The sequence below is a fragment of the Pollicipes pollicipes genome, unplaced genomic scaffold (assembly GCF_011947565.3).
Source record: "Pollicipes pollicipes isolate AB1234 unplaced genomic scaffold, Ppol_2.1 Scaffold_6052;HRSCAF=7182_pilon_pilon_pilon, whole genome shotgun sequence".
NCBI lineage: Eukaryota > Metazoa > Arthropoda > Thecostraca > Pollicipedomorpha > Pollicipedidae > Pollicipes > Pollicipes pollicipes.
In genome coordinates, this window is record NW_023596805.1 from 26,043,750 (window position 1) to 26,061,575 (window position 17,826).

The 17,826-nt window shown below is 60.0% G+C and overlaps 1 protein-coding gene and 2 non-coding genes across 3 annotated transcripts in view; all 3 read left to right on the plus strand.

Annotated features, from left to right (window-relative positions):
- Positions 1-17,826, plus strand: part of LOC119104399 (cadherin-87A-like) — a 38,694-nt gene that overhangs the window by 3,539 nt on the left and 17,329 nt on the right. The window contains exons 2-18 of the mRNA XM_037228096.1: positions 1,216-1,367; positions 1,612-1,725; positions 2,759-2,900; positions 5,118-5,257; positions 6,167-6,255; positions 6,600-6,708; positions 7,718-7,877; positions 8,330-8,494; positions 8,803-8,937; positions 9,351-9,470; positions 9,926-10,095; positions 10,710-10,885; positions 11,465-11,597; positions 12,414-12,569; positions 13,358-13,453; positions 13,831-13,999; positions 15,170-15,250. Coding sequence (XP_037083991.1) covers positions 1,216-1,367; positions 1,612-1,725; positions 2,759-2,900; positions 5,118-5,257; positions 6,167-6,255; positions 6,600-6,708; positions 7,718-7,877; positions 8,330-8,494; positions 8,803-8,937; positions 9,351-9,470; positions 9,926-10,095; positions 10,710-10,885; positions 11,465-11,597; positions 12,414-12,569; positions 13,358-13,453; positions 13,831-13,999; positions 15,170-15,250 — 2,307 coding nt within the window. The remainder of the gene's footprint in view (positions 1-1,215; positions 1,368-1,611; positions 1,726-2,758; positions 2,901-5,117; positions 5,258-6,166; positions 6,256-6,599; positions 6,709-7,717; positions 7,878-8,329; positions 8,495-8,802; positions 8,938-9,350; positions 9,471-9,925; positions 10,096-10,709; positions 10,886-11,464; positions 11,598-12,413; positions 12,570-13,357; positions 13,454-13,830; positions 14,000-15,169; positions 15,251-17,826) is intronic.
- TRNAK-CUU (transfer RNA lysine (anticodon CUU)) lies at positions 196-268 on the plus strand. The gene has a single exon. It is a non-coding gene; the product is annotated as a tRNA-Lys (tRNA).
- On the plus strand, positions 3,582-3,654 carry TRNAK-CUU (transfer RNA lysine (anticodon CUU)). Its single transcript has one exon. It is a non-coding gene; the product is annotated as a tRNA-Lys (tRNA).

The following is a 17,826-nucleotide window of genomic DNA, read 5'->3' on the forward strand; positions in this document are numbered from 1 at the left end:
TCCTCCTCCTCTTCCTCTTCTGCTTCTGTACTTTTGCTCTCTTAGCCAAGGCGAGACCTGAGGTTCGCCTCACGGATCGTGGTCGTCAGAAGACGTGATTTATGTGCTGCATTGGTTGGCAGATGTTTTGTTGTGCTTGTCGGAGGCTGTGCTCACCCCCTGCCTGTTTTCTGGCCATGTCCGGACGGTAGCCATGCCCGGCTAGCTCAGTCGGTAGAGCATGGGACTCTTAATCCCAGGGTCGTGGGTTCGAGCCCCACGTTGGGCGGCGCGTTTTGAGCAGCTTATCTCAATGGCACTCTTCCGGCGTACCTCCCGTTCGAGGCGGCCCTGCGCGGGACGTCTCCCACAGCCGCAGCCGTTGTGTCTGATTTGGGGTGGTTTGCGTTGGGTCTCCCTCATCTCTCTCCTTCCTTCCGATGCCTCATGTGCTCTTGCCCCCTTGCCCTTGGTCTTGTCCCCTCGCCCCCCCCCCCGTTGTGCTAAGCCCAGCTGTTGTAAGGTTCGACGACGTAGCGTGACGAACATGTGTGATAAACAGCTTGGCATGCTACATGCTCACATAACATTTGGGTTGGTTGGTTGGTTGGTTGTGCTGTTTTATGTGATGAAAGTCACGTTGGGAGAGTTTCACGAAAAGACACATATTGGAACAGTTGTTATGTCGTCACATGTGACTAACATTGACTAACAGGTGGTATATGATGTCAGTAGGTGTGACGTTTCCTGTGACAGAGGGCAGGGACGTGACAGACAGCGGGGGCGTGACGGACGGCAGGGGTGTGACAGACGGCAGGGGCAACCGCCGGAGCTTGTTTTCGCTGTGACGTACCCCTGTGCCCGGTACAGGCCCCCTGGCGGAGTCCTCGGTGAACTCTGTGGGCGTGGTCTCGCTGTGACGTACCCCTGTGCCCGGTACAGGCTCCCTGGCGGAGGAGTTCTCGGTGGACTCTGTGGGCGTGGTCTCGCTGTGACGTGCCCCTGTGCCCGGTACAGGCCCCCTGGCGGAGTCCTCGGTGAACTCTGTGGGCGTGGTCTCGCTGTGACGTACCCCTGTGCCCGGTACAGGCTCCCTGGCGGAGGAGTTCTCGGTGGACTCTGTGGGCGTGGTCTCGCTGTGACGTGCCCCTGTGCCCGGTACAGGCCCCCTGGCGGAGTCCTCGGTGAACTCTGTGGGCGTGGTCTCGCTGTGACGTACCCCTGTGCCCGGTACAGGCCCCCTGGCGGAGGAGTTCACAGTGGACTCCGTGGGCGTGGTTCGGCTGGCGTCGGCTTCGCTAGATCGGGAGGAGCGGTCGCAGATCCTGTTGACTGTGGCGGCCTTCGACATGGGGCCCGACCAGGGCCGACGCAGCGCCTCCACTCTGGTGAGTGAGCCGCGCACACCGAGCCCGCCACGCGGCGGCGTCGCCCTCCGACCGGCTCAGCACACTGGGCACTGGGGACAGTCCCCAGTGTCCCGGCCCGGCCGAGGTGCTGACCCTGACCCACCCTCAGGTGAACATCACTGTGGAGGACATCAACGACCACCCTCCCGTCTTCAGACGGTGGCAGTCTGTTTGTGAGAGTGAGCCCGGCTCGGCCGAGGTGCTGACCCAGACCCACCCGCAGGTGAACATCACTGTGGAGGACATCAACGACCACCCTCCCGTCTTCAGCCGAGCCGTCTACTCGGCCAGTATCGTGGAGGACATCCCGCTGTCGCCGCCCAGCCCCATACTGCAGGTGAGGCGGGCAGGCGCCCGCGTCAGCTGCACGGTCGCGCCGGTCAGGAGACGCCGGGGCTCCCGCGTTTCTGCCGTGTTTCCTGTAGCGTTTGCATCATCGCTGTTTATTTTCATGGTGTTGTGCGCTTGTCACGTGGTATTTTTCACACGCCGCTAACGCTTGTGGCTGCCTTATGTCATGCACCACTGATTGTCGTCGGCCAGGAGCCGTGCATTTACCCGCATCGTCCACACTGTCCTGTACGTCTGACGGCTGTGTGCCTGCCTTGTCCCGGACGTCTGACGGCTGTGTGCCCGTCCTGTCTTGTACGTCGGATGGCTTTGTCTATTCCCTGTCGTTGCGGCTGATGCCTTTGTGCCGGTCCTGTCCCGTACGTCTGACGACCGTGTTGTGCCTGCCCTGTCCTGTACGTCTGACGGCTGTGCTTGTCCTGCTCTGTACGTCTAACGCCTGTATGCCTGCCCCGTCCTGTACGTTTGACGCCTGTGTGGCTGTCCTATCTTGTACGTCTGACGGCTGTGCCTGTCCTGCTCTGTACGTCTTATGCCTGTATGCCTGCCCTGTCCTGTACGTCTGACGGCTGTGTGCCTGCCCTGTCCTGTACGTCGGATGGCTGTGTCTCTGCCCTGTCGTTCCGGCTGACGCCTTTGTGCCGGTCCTGTCCCGTACGTCTGGCGACCGTGTTGTGCCTGCCCTGTCCTGTACGTCTGAAGGCTGTGCCTGTCCTGCTCTGTACGTCTAACGCCTGTGTGCCTGCCCTGTCCTGTACATCTGGTGGCTGTGCAACTGCCCTGTCCCATACGTCTGACGCGTGTGTGCCGGTCCTGTCTCGTACGTCTCACGACTGTGTTGTGCCTGCCCTGTCCTGGACGTCTGACGGCTGTGCCTGGCCTGCTCTGTATGTCTAACGCCTGTGTGCCTGCCCTGTCCTGCACGTCTGACAGCTGTGTGCCTGTCCTGTCCTGTACATCTGACGCCTGTGTGCCTGCCCTGTCCTGTACGTCTGACAGCTGTGTGCCTGTCCGCCCAGGTGCTGGCGTCGGACGCGGACGCTGGTGAGAACGCCGCCGTGCGGTACTCGCTGGGACCGGAGCCGGCCGCCGCCTGGTTCCGGCTCGACCCCGACTCCGGCTTCCTGTACCCGGCCCAGCGGGTCACGGCCGACCAGAGCGGTGCGTGGACTGCCGACCGGCCGGTGGGGTCCGCCCCGGCCCCGGCCCTGGGCGCCAGGCCTGGCCAGCCGGCAGCCTTGCCTGCTCAGTCACGGTCCTCTTGGTGTTAATGTGTTCGGATGCGCTTGGCTTATGTTCGAACTCGTGAGGACGGCCTTCTCGGTGTCAATTTGCTGGCATGCACGACTTTGTACCTCTGGTGTATTTATTGGCTCTGGCCATTGGTGTATTTATTATTGAGCAATTACGCTATCATGACGAGCAGGCCGCATGGCATAGGCTCAGCGTCATGATGCCTCAGCAGCCTTCAGTGCCTCACGTGAGCGGGCGGAATAGCGGGCACTGGTGGCGCCGTCTCGCTCGCTCCGGCCGTGTTCCGCTCCTCTGTGCTGACCTCAGCGTCGCCCCAGCCGCTTTGCTCGCTCCGACTGTTCCGCTCCTCTGTGCTGACCTCAGTGTCGTTCCAACCGTCTCGCTCGCTCCGGTCGTGTTCCGCTCCTCTGTGCTGACCTCAGTGTCGTCCCAGCCGTCTCGCTCGCTCCGGCCGTGTTTCACTCCTCTGTGCGGACCTCAGTTTTCTGTGCAGTATGGAATCGGCATGTTTTTCGTTGGTTGAGCTGTGATAGCCAAAGGCTGGGATCGCTCCCGCTTGTTTTCTGCTCATGTATATGCTTGCAGTATGCCCGGCTAGCTCAGTCGGTAGAGCATGGGACTCTTAATCCCAGGGTCGTGGGTTCGAGCCCCACGTTGGGCGGTGCGTTTTGAGCAGCTAATTTCAATTGGCGCTCTTCCCGCTTGCCTCCTGCTCGAGGCGGCATTGCGCGAGACCGCAGCCGCGCTGTTGCGTCAGTGCGGAATGGCGTGAATGGCGTTTTGTCTTCCTTCTGCCTCTCTTCTGTTTCTTGATTGTTCGTGTGCTCTTTGACCCCTGTGAAAAGCCAAGCCTCCGCGCTCTCTCAGCCGCGGCGACGCCGTGGGCTTTCTCGCTGGTCGTGGCTTGTTGTTCTATCCACGTTTCATGCGAACCCCGAGCCGACACGACCGCTCGCGGTATGTTTGGCGGCACATTGACGCCTTCGCTTTTATCGCCCTGTTGTCACGGATAGGCACATGCCAGCAGGGATACTCTTGCTGCATGCATGATCACGTCGTGAACTGCTGCACACGTGATCACGTGAACTGCTGCACGCGTGATCACATCGTGAGCTGCTGCACGCGTGATCACGTGAGCTGTTGCACACGTGATCACGTGAACTGCTGCACGCATGATCACGTTTACTGCTGCAAGTGTGATCATGTGAACTGCTGCACACGTGATCCCATCGTGAACTGCTGCACACGTGATCACGTCGTGAACTGCTGCACACGTGATCTCGTCGTGAACTGCTGCATGCATGATCACATCGTGAACCGCTGCACAGGTGATCACATCGTGAACTGTTGCACACATGATCCCATCATTAACTGCTGCACACGTGATCTCGTCGTGAACTGCTGCATACGTGATCTCGTCGTGAACTGCTGCATGCATGATCACGTCGTGAACTGTTGCATGCATGATCACATCGTGAATTGCTGCACACATGATCCCATCATTAACTGCTGCACACGTGATCACGTCCTGAACTGCTGCACACGTGATCACATCGTGAACTGCTGCACGCATGATCACATCGCGAACTGCTGCACGCGTGATTACGTGGTGCTGCTCACATCGTGTGCCATGATCGTCACTAGATCTCGTTTTTTTCCGTGCAGTATTGAATCTTCATGTTTTTTTTGTTGTTGGTTGAGTTGTGCTAGTCAAAGGCTGTGCTCGCCTCTGCTTGTTTTGTATATATGTATATATATATATATATATATATATATATATATATATATATGTAATTTAATCTCTTAATCCCAGGTCAGGACTCTTAATCCCAGGGTCGTGGGTTCGAGCCCCACGTTGGGCGGTGCGTTTTAAGCAGCTAATCTTAGTTGGCGCTCGTCCCGCTTGCCTCCCGCGCGAGGGACAATTTGGCGCGGGACAACTTCTGCAGCCGCACCGTCCGTTGCTCAGCGCCGTCTCCGCCGCCTCATTCGCTCCGGCTGCGCTCCCCTCCCCTGTGCTGACCTCAGCGCCCTCTCTGCCTCAACGCCGTTGCCGCCGCTTCGCTCGTTCCGGCTGTGTTCCGCTCCTCCGTGCTGACCTCAGTGCCGTCTCCTCCGCCGCAGAGGTCGTGCTGACGGTGCTGGCCACGGACGGCAAGTTCAACGACACGGCGACGGTGAAGGTGGGCGTGCTGGCGGCCAACCACGACAAGCCGCGCTTCATCAAGCCGGCCACCGACAACAAGATCTACTACGTGGAGGAGGTGGGTGCGGCCCCTCAGCCGGGCCGGCTCGGCAGGCAGGCGCGCCGCCCGCGGGGGCTGTCCCGCAGCCGGAGCTGGAGCTGGTCCGCTCAGGCCGGCCACACAGCTGTGTGTGCGGCTTGGTGAAGCCGTTGTTAGCCTTGTACTCCTTGTACTCCTTAGGAGTCGCGGTGCTGATCGGTTTCGGGGTGTTTCATGTGCGGACAATGTAAAAGGAAAAAGGAAGAAACTGTCCAATGATCCTAGACCCCTTCGGACTATGCATGCTATCTGTATGTATGCTTGTGACGTATGCTGGTGTGTCCCTTAGTGACGTTAACCGTGTTGACGCCCGCTTCGGTCGGGTTAGTGCCTTGAAAGAGGGTGCCGGCGCGCGTACTGAAATTGTGACGCGAGGATGTTACTTAAGGGAGCTGATCGTTGGGGAAAAACGGTGTCAGTTTGGGGGTGTGATTGACGCGGGACTTACGATTCATTGGTTCTTTGGCGCGGTGTGGCATGCTGGCAGTGAGGCTCATCAGCGTTGGTACGGACCAGCCGAGCTGGTGTGTGATCCGCTGCTCATGATATGACCTGGCCTTGACCTGTTCTGACCCGGCAACGACCTGGTCTACACGGCCTTGACCTGTTCTGACCCGGCAACGACCTGGTCTACACGGCCTAGACCTGTTCTGATCTGGCTGTGACCTGTTCTGACCCGGTTCTGACCTGGTCTGACCCTGCTGTGACCTGGTCGGACATGGCCGTGACTTGTTCTGACCTAACGGTGACGTGTTCTTACCCGACCTTGACGCGTTCTGACCCGTCCGTGACCTGTTCTGACCTGGTGTGACGTGTTCTGACCCGGCCGTGACCTTTTGTGACCCGGTGTGACCTGTTCTGACCTGGCTGTGACCGTGCCGTCGCCAGAACGTGCAGGAGGCGGGCAGTCTGGTGCTGACGGCTGAGGCGTCGGACCGGGACCAGGGCGACAACGGCCGGCTCTCCTACTACTTCAGGTGGGGCGGATACCCTGACGCCGACCCGCGGCCGGTGACGGTGTGCCAGTCTCGCCGGCCCGGGTGGGGGGCGGAGACCGCACGGCGAAACGCGGCAGACAGGCGGCGTCGGCCGGCAGGCTGCTGTCGTGCGCTGTCTGGCTCAAACAGTTCTTGGCATCACTGGACATCAGTCATGGATGCCATTGTGGTCGTAATGGCGGGCGCTGTGGCGGCATTAGGCCGTGAAATTCGTCTCGGTTGAGGCATTTGTGTCTGGCTTTAGAGTGCCGCGTTGGGCCACCACGCTGCGAAGCTCAGCGAGTAACGGGAGGTCCTGCGTGACTGACGAGTGTGTGTTGCAGGGTGGGCGAGACGGACGGCTCGGAGACGGACGAGTTCGCCATTGACTCGGAGACGGGCGAGGTCCGCACGCGCGTCCGATTTGACCGCGAGTCGCGCGACAAGTACACGGTGAGCCAATGGCGCCCTGTCGTGGCAGAGAGCGGTACCGCCGTCTCCCTTCCTTCAGCCGTTCAAAACCAGCCGCACATTTTTCCCGCATCCGGACTGTGCTCGCTGGCACGACTTCTTCTGTTGTACTTTGACCAATTTCGAAGAATGACCGGCGTGGGTGAAAGTGTGCAGGGGAGGAGTAGGAGTAGTACGGTGATTGGTATTGGTGGCGACGTTCCCAACATGCGAATTCTTCAGCAACGGAGTCGTTTTGGGCGTGAACTGGCTGTTGATGTGTTGGTACTGATGACGTTGGCACAGGGTACTCGAAACGGTCGTGTTTGTGTGTTTGTTCCCGCATGTGTCCGATGTTGTGTGAGCGGTGTCTCAGGCGACTAACACGCCATTGCTTGGTATGTCCCCAACCGATCACCAGCTGATGCCGGGCATCTCCCCAACCGATCACCAGCTGGTGCCTGGTATCTCCCCAACCCATCAGCAGCTGGTGCCCGGTATCTCCCCAACCGATCACCAGCTGGTGCCTGGTATCTCCCCAACAGATCACCAACTGGTGCCTGGCATCTCCCTCAACCGATCACCAGCTGGTGCCTGGCATCTCCCCAACCGATCGCAGGCTGGTGCCTGGCATCTTCCCCAACCGATCACCAGCTGGTGCCTGGTGTCTCCCCAACCGATCGCCGGCTGGTGCCGGGCATCTCCCCAACCGATCACCAGGTGGTGGCTGGTATCTCCCCAACCGATCACCAGCTGGTGCCTGGTATCTCCCCAACCGATCACCAGCTGGTGCCTGGCATTTCCCCAACAAATCACCAGCTCGTGCCTGGTATCCCCCCAGCCGATCACCAGCTGGTGCCTGGCATCTCCCCAACCGATCAGCAACTGGTGCCTGGCATCTCCCCAACCGATCACCAGCTGGTGCCTGGTATCTGCTCACCAAGCCACCAGCTGGTGCCTGGTATTCACTTGGTGTTTTGTCTTCATCCTCCGACGCCCCTTCCGTCCCCAGCTGGTGCTGGTGGCCCGGGATCATGGCTCGCCCATCCCGCACGAGTCGGCGCGCTCCGTGCAGATCCACGTGCTGGACGTGGACGACCACGTGCCGCAGTTCCGCGAGCACGTGCACCGCTTCAGCCTGATGGAGAACTCGCGACCGGGCACGGCCGTCGGTGAGTCGGGCCGAACGTGAGCGGCGGCGGCTCTCCGGGGCTGTATTGCCGCCGCCGGCGCTGGCTCCGGCAGACGCCGAACGCCACTGTGTACGCGGACGTAGAAGCGTCGGATCGCTCGATTTGTTGGGCGATGTAGCCGATGTGAAAAGTTGCATTTCGCGTCTGTTGTGCTGTGTTGTCAGCTTTCGACGACTGATGTCAGATGGCGTGCTAGACTTTTTTTGGCTTCGCTCCCCCTCGCGTGGCTCGTGTACTGGTTCGTAATGGTGCCAACTACCGGCATTCGGGGTGTCCGGCAGCCTAGCATTGTTATCGCTGAGATCGGCGCTGTCGTGTGTTCCTCCCCGCCTGCGATCACCGCCGCCGGGTAACCCAGCCGGCGCGGGATGCGCGGCGGTCCGCACTGCCACGCCGTGTGTGTGACGGCGGAGACGGTGGCGGCGCGGCAGGCTCGGTGCGGGCCGAGGACCCCGACTCGGCCGAGACGGGTCGCACCTTCTACTTCCTGGTGGGCGGCGACGCGGCCGCCTTCTCGGTCAGCCAGCGCGGCGACATCGCCGTCACGCGTTCGCTGGACCGCGAGCAGCGCGACCAGTACGAAATCATCGTGAAAGGTGGGCGCCAGGGCCCGCGCCGGCCGCGCGGGGTGCCGACAGCGTCAGGTGTCGAGCGCGCGGTGGAGTTGCGCCTGGTGCAGGAGCGTGAGTGTCGTGTTTGGTTCATGGGTCGTCACTTGGTTAGCTTGTGATACGCGGGCCTGCGTGATGTTTATGTTACGCGGTGCTCAGTTGCTTTCCATACTGTTCCATGCTGATACTGTATGCGGTCTTAAGGCCCGTATGCTAGTTTTCATTGGACTGTGGTTTTTATAACAGTTGGCCAGTTGCAGTGTGTCAGCCAGCATGTTTCTCCCCACCCTCAGCCACGAGCAACGCCTCATTTTACGCGGAGAACGTGACGGCGGACGACCTTGACCCGACCTTGACCGTGATCAAGATCACCGTGCTCGACCTCAACGACTCGCCGCCAGCCTTCGAGGCCAAGGAGTACTTTGCTGGTGAGAGCTGCCTTTGTGCTGAAGCTTCTTGAATCTGGTGGTTTTGCGGAAATGCTGCGAATCGGACTACAGTTATAGAAAGATGGGTAAAATAATGTACGCGACGCTCATGCTGTCTTCTCGCAGCAGGATATTTCGTAGCACTTCGCACATGACCGTCTCATCATGCGTGCATGCCTGCATGCATCATGGATAGAAGAATGGACGCGACGCTCGTCCTGTCTTCTTGCAGCAGGATATTTCGCAGCACTTTGCACCTGACCGTCTCATCATGCGTGATACATTGCGTGGTGCATCGATGCGCGCCTCAGCTCTGTGGCTACATACGGGCGGCTGGCGGGGCCACTGTGTGGACGGCGGCTCCGCGGCGGCGCGTACGCCTCAGCTGTGTGACGGTCCGCCGGCGACGGCAGGTGTGTCCGAGCTGGCCCAGTTCCGTGACCCGGTGACGACGGTGGCTGCGTTCGACCCGGACCAGGGCCAGAATGGCGAGCTGGTCTACACCATCAGGTCCACCCAGCTCTACAAGCCGGGTCAGTGGCGCCGCCGGACGCGCGCTCAGTTGACAACAGGGCGGCAGTTGTCTTCAGTTTCGGTGCCCCAGAGCCTGGCAAGCACAGCTCATGCTGGGCTAAAGAACCGTTTCAAAAACTCGCTCTCGCAGCATCTGAAAAGAACCGTCTAGAAAAAGACGTGTGTCGCTTCCCCGTCCGTGTTGTATGGGACAGCGTTCGGTATCTCACCTAACAGCGTACCTGTCACACAAGCTCGGCGGTGGCCAGCGGCGCCATCGTGCCCTCTCCGTTCGTTATATCACCTAACAGTGTGCCTTTCACACAGGCTCGGCGGTGGCCAGCGGTGCCATCGTGCCCTCTCCGTTCGTTGTATCACCTAACAGTGTGCCTTTCACACAGGCTCGGCGGTGGCCAGCGGCGCCATCGTGCCCTCTCTGTTCAGTATCTCACCTGACAGCGTGCCGGTCACACAGGCTCGGCGGTGGCCAGCGGCGCCATCGTGCCCTCTCCGTTCAGTATCGACTCGGGCGGCCGGCTGACCTGCGCCACGCTGATGGGCGAGTACAAACACCACCGGTTCCTGGTGCAGCTGGCCGCGCGGGAGCGCTACGCCCCGCGTCGTGAGGCCCTCGCTCGCGTTCACGTGAGTCACCGCCGCGGGGGGCGGCGTCACCGACGGTGTGGTGAGGGCCTTTGTTACGGTCCACGTGAGTCACCGCCGCGGGAGGCGGCGTCACCAACGGTGTGGTGAAGGCCTCTGTTACAGTTCACGCGAGTCACCGCCGCGGGAGATGGCGTCGTCGTCCACCCGAGAGACGGTGTGGTAAGGGCCTTTGTTACGGTCCACGTTAGTCGAAGGGTTTTCCGCTTCATCAGGGTGTCGTTGCTGGAAGTGGTGTCTCTCCGTTGGAGGCTGCCAGCCGGCCCTCGGTCGGTTCGGGCAGCGGTTGATCGTTCGCTGATGGCGACCGGCGTGCGTCGTTCGAGTCAGCGTGGTAACGATGTTCCCCTGGTCTGTCTCGAGGTCTTCGGCGGGCGCCACTGTTCTGTGAGACTTGTTCCCGGAGTGTAGCGCACCAGTCGTCGAAGGCGACGTTGCTGATGTGCGATATTCGGGACAAGTCAAATGTGCATTCTGTTGTGATCATACGTCCCTGAGCAGTAGAGTTCCACACTCCTGGCACTGTGCCTGCCGGAGCGGCCGGGGCTGCTCGACGTCGTCCAGTGCTGTAACGCTTCCCCTGCCGCCATGGCCAGGTGTGGGTGTACGACGCCTCGCAGCTGGTGCACGTGACGCTCGGCGTGCCGCCCGACGCCATCGTTCGCCAGCCGGACCGCATCGTCAAGGCCTTCAGCAACGCCACCGGCGGCCGCGTCGTCATCGATGACGTCAGATACCACGTGACCGAGGAGAACGTGGTCAAGCGGACGTGGTGGGTGCCCGCCTCTGGCCGTGGAGCGTGCGCTCGGTGGGACGCCTGCGTTATTGGCCGCCAGGGGGCCTTGTTTCTACCCCTCTCACGGGGCTGCTGAGGTGTAAACAGTGCCCAGGCGTGCAGCAGCCGCAGTCGTGTGTTATTTGGCGTCGGAAGCTGTTTTGGAAAGGTAAAGAACACTGGTTTACAAAGTCGGCTGCCATTTAAAATGCGCTGGATGATGCTTGCGCTAGACGGTTCCGCCTTGTTCGTTGCACCGATGGTTGAATTGATGGCATGATCTGAACACACGTCACACGAACGTATCATGAACACAGCGATATTAACACGTGTGGAATGGCAGCTTTTCGCTCGGTCTCATTGCAATGCATTCAGTACCGAAATATTCACCTTTACAAACTTGTATTTCAGGTATGCGTTTGGCATACGGGTCCCCTCCCCATGAGTACCAATGTTGTCAGCGCGCATCAGGTGCCGTGGCGCCCATCGTCGCGTGTTCTGTCTGCACGCGCCGCCACCGCCGCCCCGTCGCCTTCTGGCCGCCAGCGGCTGACGCGTCGGTGCGGCCGCCGCCAGGTCGGACATGTACATGCACGTGGCGGATGCCGAGCAGCAGATAGTGCCGACGGCCGACGTGCTGCGGGCGTTCGACCAGCACTATGACTACCTGCAGCGGCAGCACGCCCAGCTACGTCTGCAGAAGGTTCAGGTTAGCACCGGACCGGGGCTGGGGGAGGGGGTGCTGGTCCGTCGTCAGGGGGTCGGATGGGGTGTCAGGGGTCTGCCATGCGCCGGGAGAGGGGTGCACATTCGTCAGAGGACCGGACGGGGTGTCACGGGGGTCTGCTGTGGGATAGAGAAGAGGCACAGGTCCGTCAGAGGACCAGACGGGGTGCCACGGGGGTCTGCTGTGGGATGGGGAAGGGGCACAGGTCCGTCAGAGGACCAGACGGGGTGCCACGGGGGTCTGCTGTGGGATAGAGAAGAGGCACAGGCCCGTCAGAGGACCAGACGGGGTGCCACGGGGGTCTGCTGTGGGATGGAGAACGGGCACAGGTCCGTCAGAGGACCGGACGGGGTGCCACGGGGGTCTTCTGTGGAATGGAGAAGGGGCACAGGCCCGTCAGAGGACCAGACACAGTCAGGGGCGTCTACCATGGACCGCGACCAGCGTGACCGTGTGGACTGCGTGGACGTGACCAGCGTTGCGAGTGTGGTGTGGCGCCAGAGTGGCAAACTGCCTGTTGGATCGGCGGGGTGTGGAAGGGACAGGTTCGCTCGAGATTTGCCTGGATTCATACCGCTCACTTGTCACTTATCGGAGCTTTGATTAGCGTTCAACGTTTAGTCACGAGCTATATTTGCTGTCGGGTTTTCTGTGTCCGGGAAATGATACGATCAACGATCTCTTTCAGTGGCTTGATGGGTCCTCAGAGTTGGCTCGGGCCCCAAGTATGGAGCCGCCTTGTGCACTTGTGGCGCGGTTCAGGTCGTGTAGTGACATCATGTGGTGTTGGTGCGGCAGGCGGCGGACGCGCGTCCGGTGGTGCAAGAGACGAGTCAGACGCTGGTGACGCTGGTGGCGTTGCTGCTGGTGCTGGTGATCGGCCTGGTGACCATGTGCGCCGTTTGCTGCTGCCTCAAGAACGTGCCGGCCACCATACCGGTGGACATGGAGCAGGTCTGCGACCCGGCGCCCGCTCAATGGGCACGTTGTCGTCCGCCGCTGCACCCCTACTCCCTGGCCACTGTCGCTCGCTGCTCGCTGCCCCCTCCCCCCCCCCCCCCCCCGCCTCCCTCCCCTACTCACTGGCCTCTGTCGCCCGCCGCTGCACACCGTCCCCATCCCTCGCTCACTGGCCACTGTTTCCCGCCGCTGCATCCCTCCCCCTCCCCTGCTCACTGGCCTCTGTCGCCCGCCGCTGCACGCCACCTCCCCTCCCCCGCCCCCTACCGGTGCAGACTGGCAACTGCTTGGATGCATTGGATCCAACCCGTGCTCCATATGTTTTATGATTGAACAAGTCGGCGCAATGAAGTAGCGGTCGTTGGTGAAAGCGTTTGTCAACAGCGGGCCGTCTTCTCTACACCAGTCGTGTTTGTGTGCGAGCGTTGCCGTGAGTTTGACTGAAGCGTGCGAGAAGTGAGGGCTGTCAGAACGCTGTGCCATAGTGCTCGACGCACAAAACCGCGGTTTTTAGTCGAGCCACCGGCCATATTTGCCTTTCTCCGCCTGTGCCTGCGTGATGCATTCGGGCCCTTACGGCCACAGTAGTTATCAGTAAAGCTGTGCGTTCGAAACGATTCAAAGCGACGGCGAGCGAGGCTGCGTCCACATGCCAGCCAGCCGCCGCCGTCTCGGGCCCCGGGCCCCCTGAGCCCGCATGGTTTGTGTCATTCGGCGATGGCCAATGGGCGTGACCCGTGCCGTGACCCGTGCCTGACCCGTACCGTGTGTGCTGCCTGCAGGTGAAGCGACCTCAGCCGGCGTCGGCCCGGCAGGCCGCCGAGCCGGAGGGGCCGGCCGGCACAGAGAATCCGCTCTGGATCGGCAACAAGCTCAAGGTGGGGGTGCCACCGCCACGGGCCGGGCCAATACCGGCTCGCCACGGGCCGAGCGCGACGTCGGGCCCGGCCTGCCGCGTCGGCCAGCTGCCGCCGGCTGCTCCCGGCAGGGGAGCGTTTGACGGGTGCTGTAATAGACTGGCCAGGTGTCACGGACCGCCGTCGGTGATGCCTTAGACTGTGACATAGGCGTCGTAAGCCGTGGCTCACGTTTGAGGCTGCTCGCGGCAAGTATGGGTTGTTTGAAGGTTAGAACTTCACTTACTTCACGGCAATTATTGGCTGTTTGAACACAGTTTCAGCGGAGATTGCGGATTGTTTCAAGTTCGACTTCCAAAGGCGTGCTGACTGACGGGGGCTTGCGCGTCGTCGTGCAGATGTACGAGGAGCAGGAGCTGAGTATGCAGGTGGTGAGCGACCCGGAGCCGCGGCCGAGCGCCGACGACCGCGCCCTGGCCGACGAGCTGCAGAGCAATACGTACGCCACCCTACAGCGGCCCGACAGCAGGCAGGACGGCGTCGAACACAGCCCCAGCGGAGACACCGGTACGTGCTCCCTTCTGCGGAGGCAGAACACTGTCCCAGCGGAGACACCGGTACGTGTTCCGGCCTGCAGAGGCCGAACACAGTCCCAGCGGAGACACCGGTACGTGCTCCGGCCTGCAGAGGCCGAACACAGTCTCAGCGGAGACAACGGTACGTACTGCCATCTGCAGAGGCCGAACACAGTCCCAGCGGAGACACTGGTATGTATGTGCTCCGGTCTGCAGAGGCCGAACACAGTCCCAGCGGAGACGCCGGTACGTGCTCCGGTCTGCAGAGGCCGAACACAGTCCCAGCGGAGACACCGGTGTGTACTGCCGTCTGCAGAGGCCGAACACGGTCCCAGCGGAGACGCCGGTACGTGCTCCGGTCTGCAGAGGCCGAACACAGTCCCAGCGGAGACGCCGGTACGTGCTCCGGTCTGCAGAGACCGAACACAGTCCCAGCGGAGACACCGGCACGTGCTCCCGTGTGCAGAGACCGAACACAGTCCCAGCGGGAACACCGGTACGTGCTCCGGTCTACAGAGGCCGAACACAGTCCCAGCGGAGACACCGGTACGTACTGCCGTCTGCAGAGGCCGAACACAGTCCCAGCGGAGACACCGGTACGTGCTCATTTCTGAGTAGGCCTTTGTCTAAGCCTTCATCGTTTATTTGACGTCTGTCTGGCGGACGCCATTCATGTCCGACATGTTTATTTGATATCTGTCTGACTTGCTGACATGACTGCCCACATTGGTAGTCATTTGGCTTCAGTATAACGGACCGTGTCCACGTGTGTGTTGATCTGTCAGTAGTCTGACGTACCCCGTCCTCATCTGTGTTGATCTGTCAGTAGTCTGACGGACTTTGTCCACGTGTGTGTTGATCTGTCAGTAATCTGACGGACTCTGTCCGCGTCTGTATTGATCTGTCAGTGATCTGACGGACCATGTCCACGTCTGTGTCGATCTGTCAGTAATCTGACGGACTCTGTCCACGTCTGTGTTGATCTGTCAGTAGTCTGACGGACTCTGTCCACGCCTTTGTTGATTTGCCAGTGGTCTGACGAACTCTGTACACGTCTGTGGTGATCTGATGGGCTCTCCTCTACCAGCCGTCTCCGTTTGTCGTTCGTGTGATATGTTATGCGACCGACCGTGCTGGTGACTACGCCGCCTTGCCGTCGCAGGGGACTACGCCACGCTGGGGCGATACAGCGCGGCGCCGGCGCTGCCGCCCGGGCCGACCATCCCCGGGGTGGTGCCGGCGCGCGAGCCGCCGCTGGCCGGCCCGCTGCCGCCTCCGACACCGCCCACCGACGCCGCGCACCGACGCCTGAGCGTCGGCCGCGACGGCCGGCCGGAGCTGGTGTCGGAGCTGCACTGAGCTGGAGCTGAGCTGGTGTCGGAGCTGCACTGAGCTGGGGCTGAGCTGGTGTCGGAGCTGGAGCTGGAGCTGGAGCTGAGTTAGTGCTTAGCTGGAGCTGGAACTGGAGCTGAAGCTGAAGCTGGAGCTGAGCTGGTGTCGGAGCTGGAGCTGCTCTGCTCTGCTCTGCTCTGATCTGATCTGATCTGATCTGATCTGATCTGATCTGATCTGATCTGATCTGATCTGATCTGACCTGACCTGATCTGAACTAAGCCTGAGGTGCGCAGGCGCGTTGAGATAAAAATTTTGCGCGGCCAAGAGAAGCCGAGCGGCGTGGAGCATTCGCATTCGATTTGCTTCTCGGAATCAGGGGCTGCGTTCGGCCCAAAAAAGGTGTGGCAGCGGCAATTGGACTGCAGCGACCACGCGGTCGCAGTGACGTCATCGAATATTTGACAGCCGGCGGATCGTCGAACAACGCTCGATGGGGGGGAGGGGTTTCAAGCTATCGGCCTGATTAAAATTTACTGGATTAAGGTTTCAAACAGATGCGTGGTCTTTGCGCCATAAATGTGATCCACAACAACGTACCTACATTGACATTCCGATCCACGCAGCCTGCGGTGCACACAGTTGGTGTATTTGCACCATCTTTATGCACCGGAGCGTGCCGAATCCTCGGTGACGTCACAGCGGCCGTGTACCCTGACTTGGTGCCCTGAATGCAGTCTGTCACCCCGTCCGTGCCCATGTTGAAGGGGCTGAGCGCACGCCCTGCTCGAGCTGGGGTGACATCTGAGCCGCGGTTCCGCTCGAACCCAGCAGCAGTGGGCGGATAGACCGTCTGAGGAGGTATCACTGGCCTCCTGCCCGCAAACACCGCTGATTTCAGGAGGATGTAGCACAATTATGTTTAGACTGCGTGGGTCGGGGGGGGGGGGGGTATATGTCCTGTATCTGCCGGCCCGTGAGCGTCCAAGGCCAGCTGTTGTCGGTCAGTGGGGATGTCTGCTGAGGCCGGGGTTGACCCCTGGACAGGCCGGCCGCTGAGGTGCGCGATATTTGTCCACGGGTGAGGGGCTGCCTGAGGGGCGTGTCATTTTGACAATTTTGTTTCTTAAGTGGTGTCTCGCCCGCTATGTGTTGCGCTCGTCGCAGTGGCCATTCGAGTGATGTCTCTGTCTCTGATGTCTCTGAAGTCTCTGATGAACGGCCTCGCGAGTTTGTCGTGGTCTTAGTTCGTCGCGCTGTGCCGTGACGAAAATACTTCGCTGGCTGGCGTTGCTTGTGGAAATGGTGGATATTTAACGTGCTGGTTTTATCCCGTCCGTGAGTTATCGTGTTCCTGGTAAAGCTGTTTGTATTCGCTGCAGCGGAAGCGTCAGTAGAATTAACGTGCGATTATAGAATAAGGATGTTCGGTTGCTCGAGCGATGAAAGAGAACGGGGAACAATGAACGAGAGGGCCAGATTACTCCAATTTTCTATGTCTATTTATGTGCTCCTGTCAGGTGTGTCACAAATGTCTTGTCTACGATTGGCGTATCTTTTCCGCTAGGTTGTCGCACGACATCCGCAATACAGTTACAGTGGAAGCTTGTGTTCTGGCGCCGCCGCCGGTCTGACGGGAGGTTTCTGAGGTGTCAGCCTCGGTCACCCGCGGCTTCAAAGCTTGTCGGACTCAGAACTGTCGCCAGGAGGCGGCCGAGCCGATTTTGATCCGCCCTCCTACGAAGCGCGATCGAAAAGTTTCAAGACTTCGACCGCGAGGCCAACCAAGCAGTGCACGTACCGGATTCACATTTAGCTGCCATTCTTTTCGAGGTGGCCGCGTTGTGCAGCGATATTCTGCTCTCGAAGGGGCCACGCTTGGAACGCTCCGTGGACATGATAGTTTATTAGTGTATGAAGCATCACCTGTTCCATCGTTGTATCGCATTGTCTCTGCCGTGGTACAATATTGAGTTCCTGGTATTACATCATAATGCGCCCGCTAACTGCGTTGAAGACACTAAAGTTTCTTTGCCGCACATTGGCATCCTTGAGACTTGCTCCTCTTCCTATACATCCTGAGCGCTCGTGACGTTAGCAATTATTTAGCGACGAGTTCCGCAGAAGACATTACAATTCGTCAACTATGGCACGGGGCACCTGGGTCTGACGCCTCTTTTGCAATAGCATGTGACTTTAACACGCGCTCGGGTGAGGGTCAATTTGGCTCCTTGAAGGTTTTGTCCCGAAGCCTCCAAACGGCGCGGCATATCCGCGCTAGGTGATGTTAGCTTTAGACAATTGGATGGAAGATCGTGTGGTGTTAAAAATTTGGGTGTACCATGTAAGGTCGCTGACCTACGGCAGGTCAAAGTCAGGCCATACATTCAGCGAAGTCAGTTTCTGAGGAATAACTTAGTCTGATGCAACAACGGAGCTTTAGACGAAGCCATACTTGTTCTAGATGCTTTTTTAGATAGCATAACA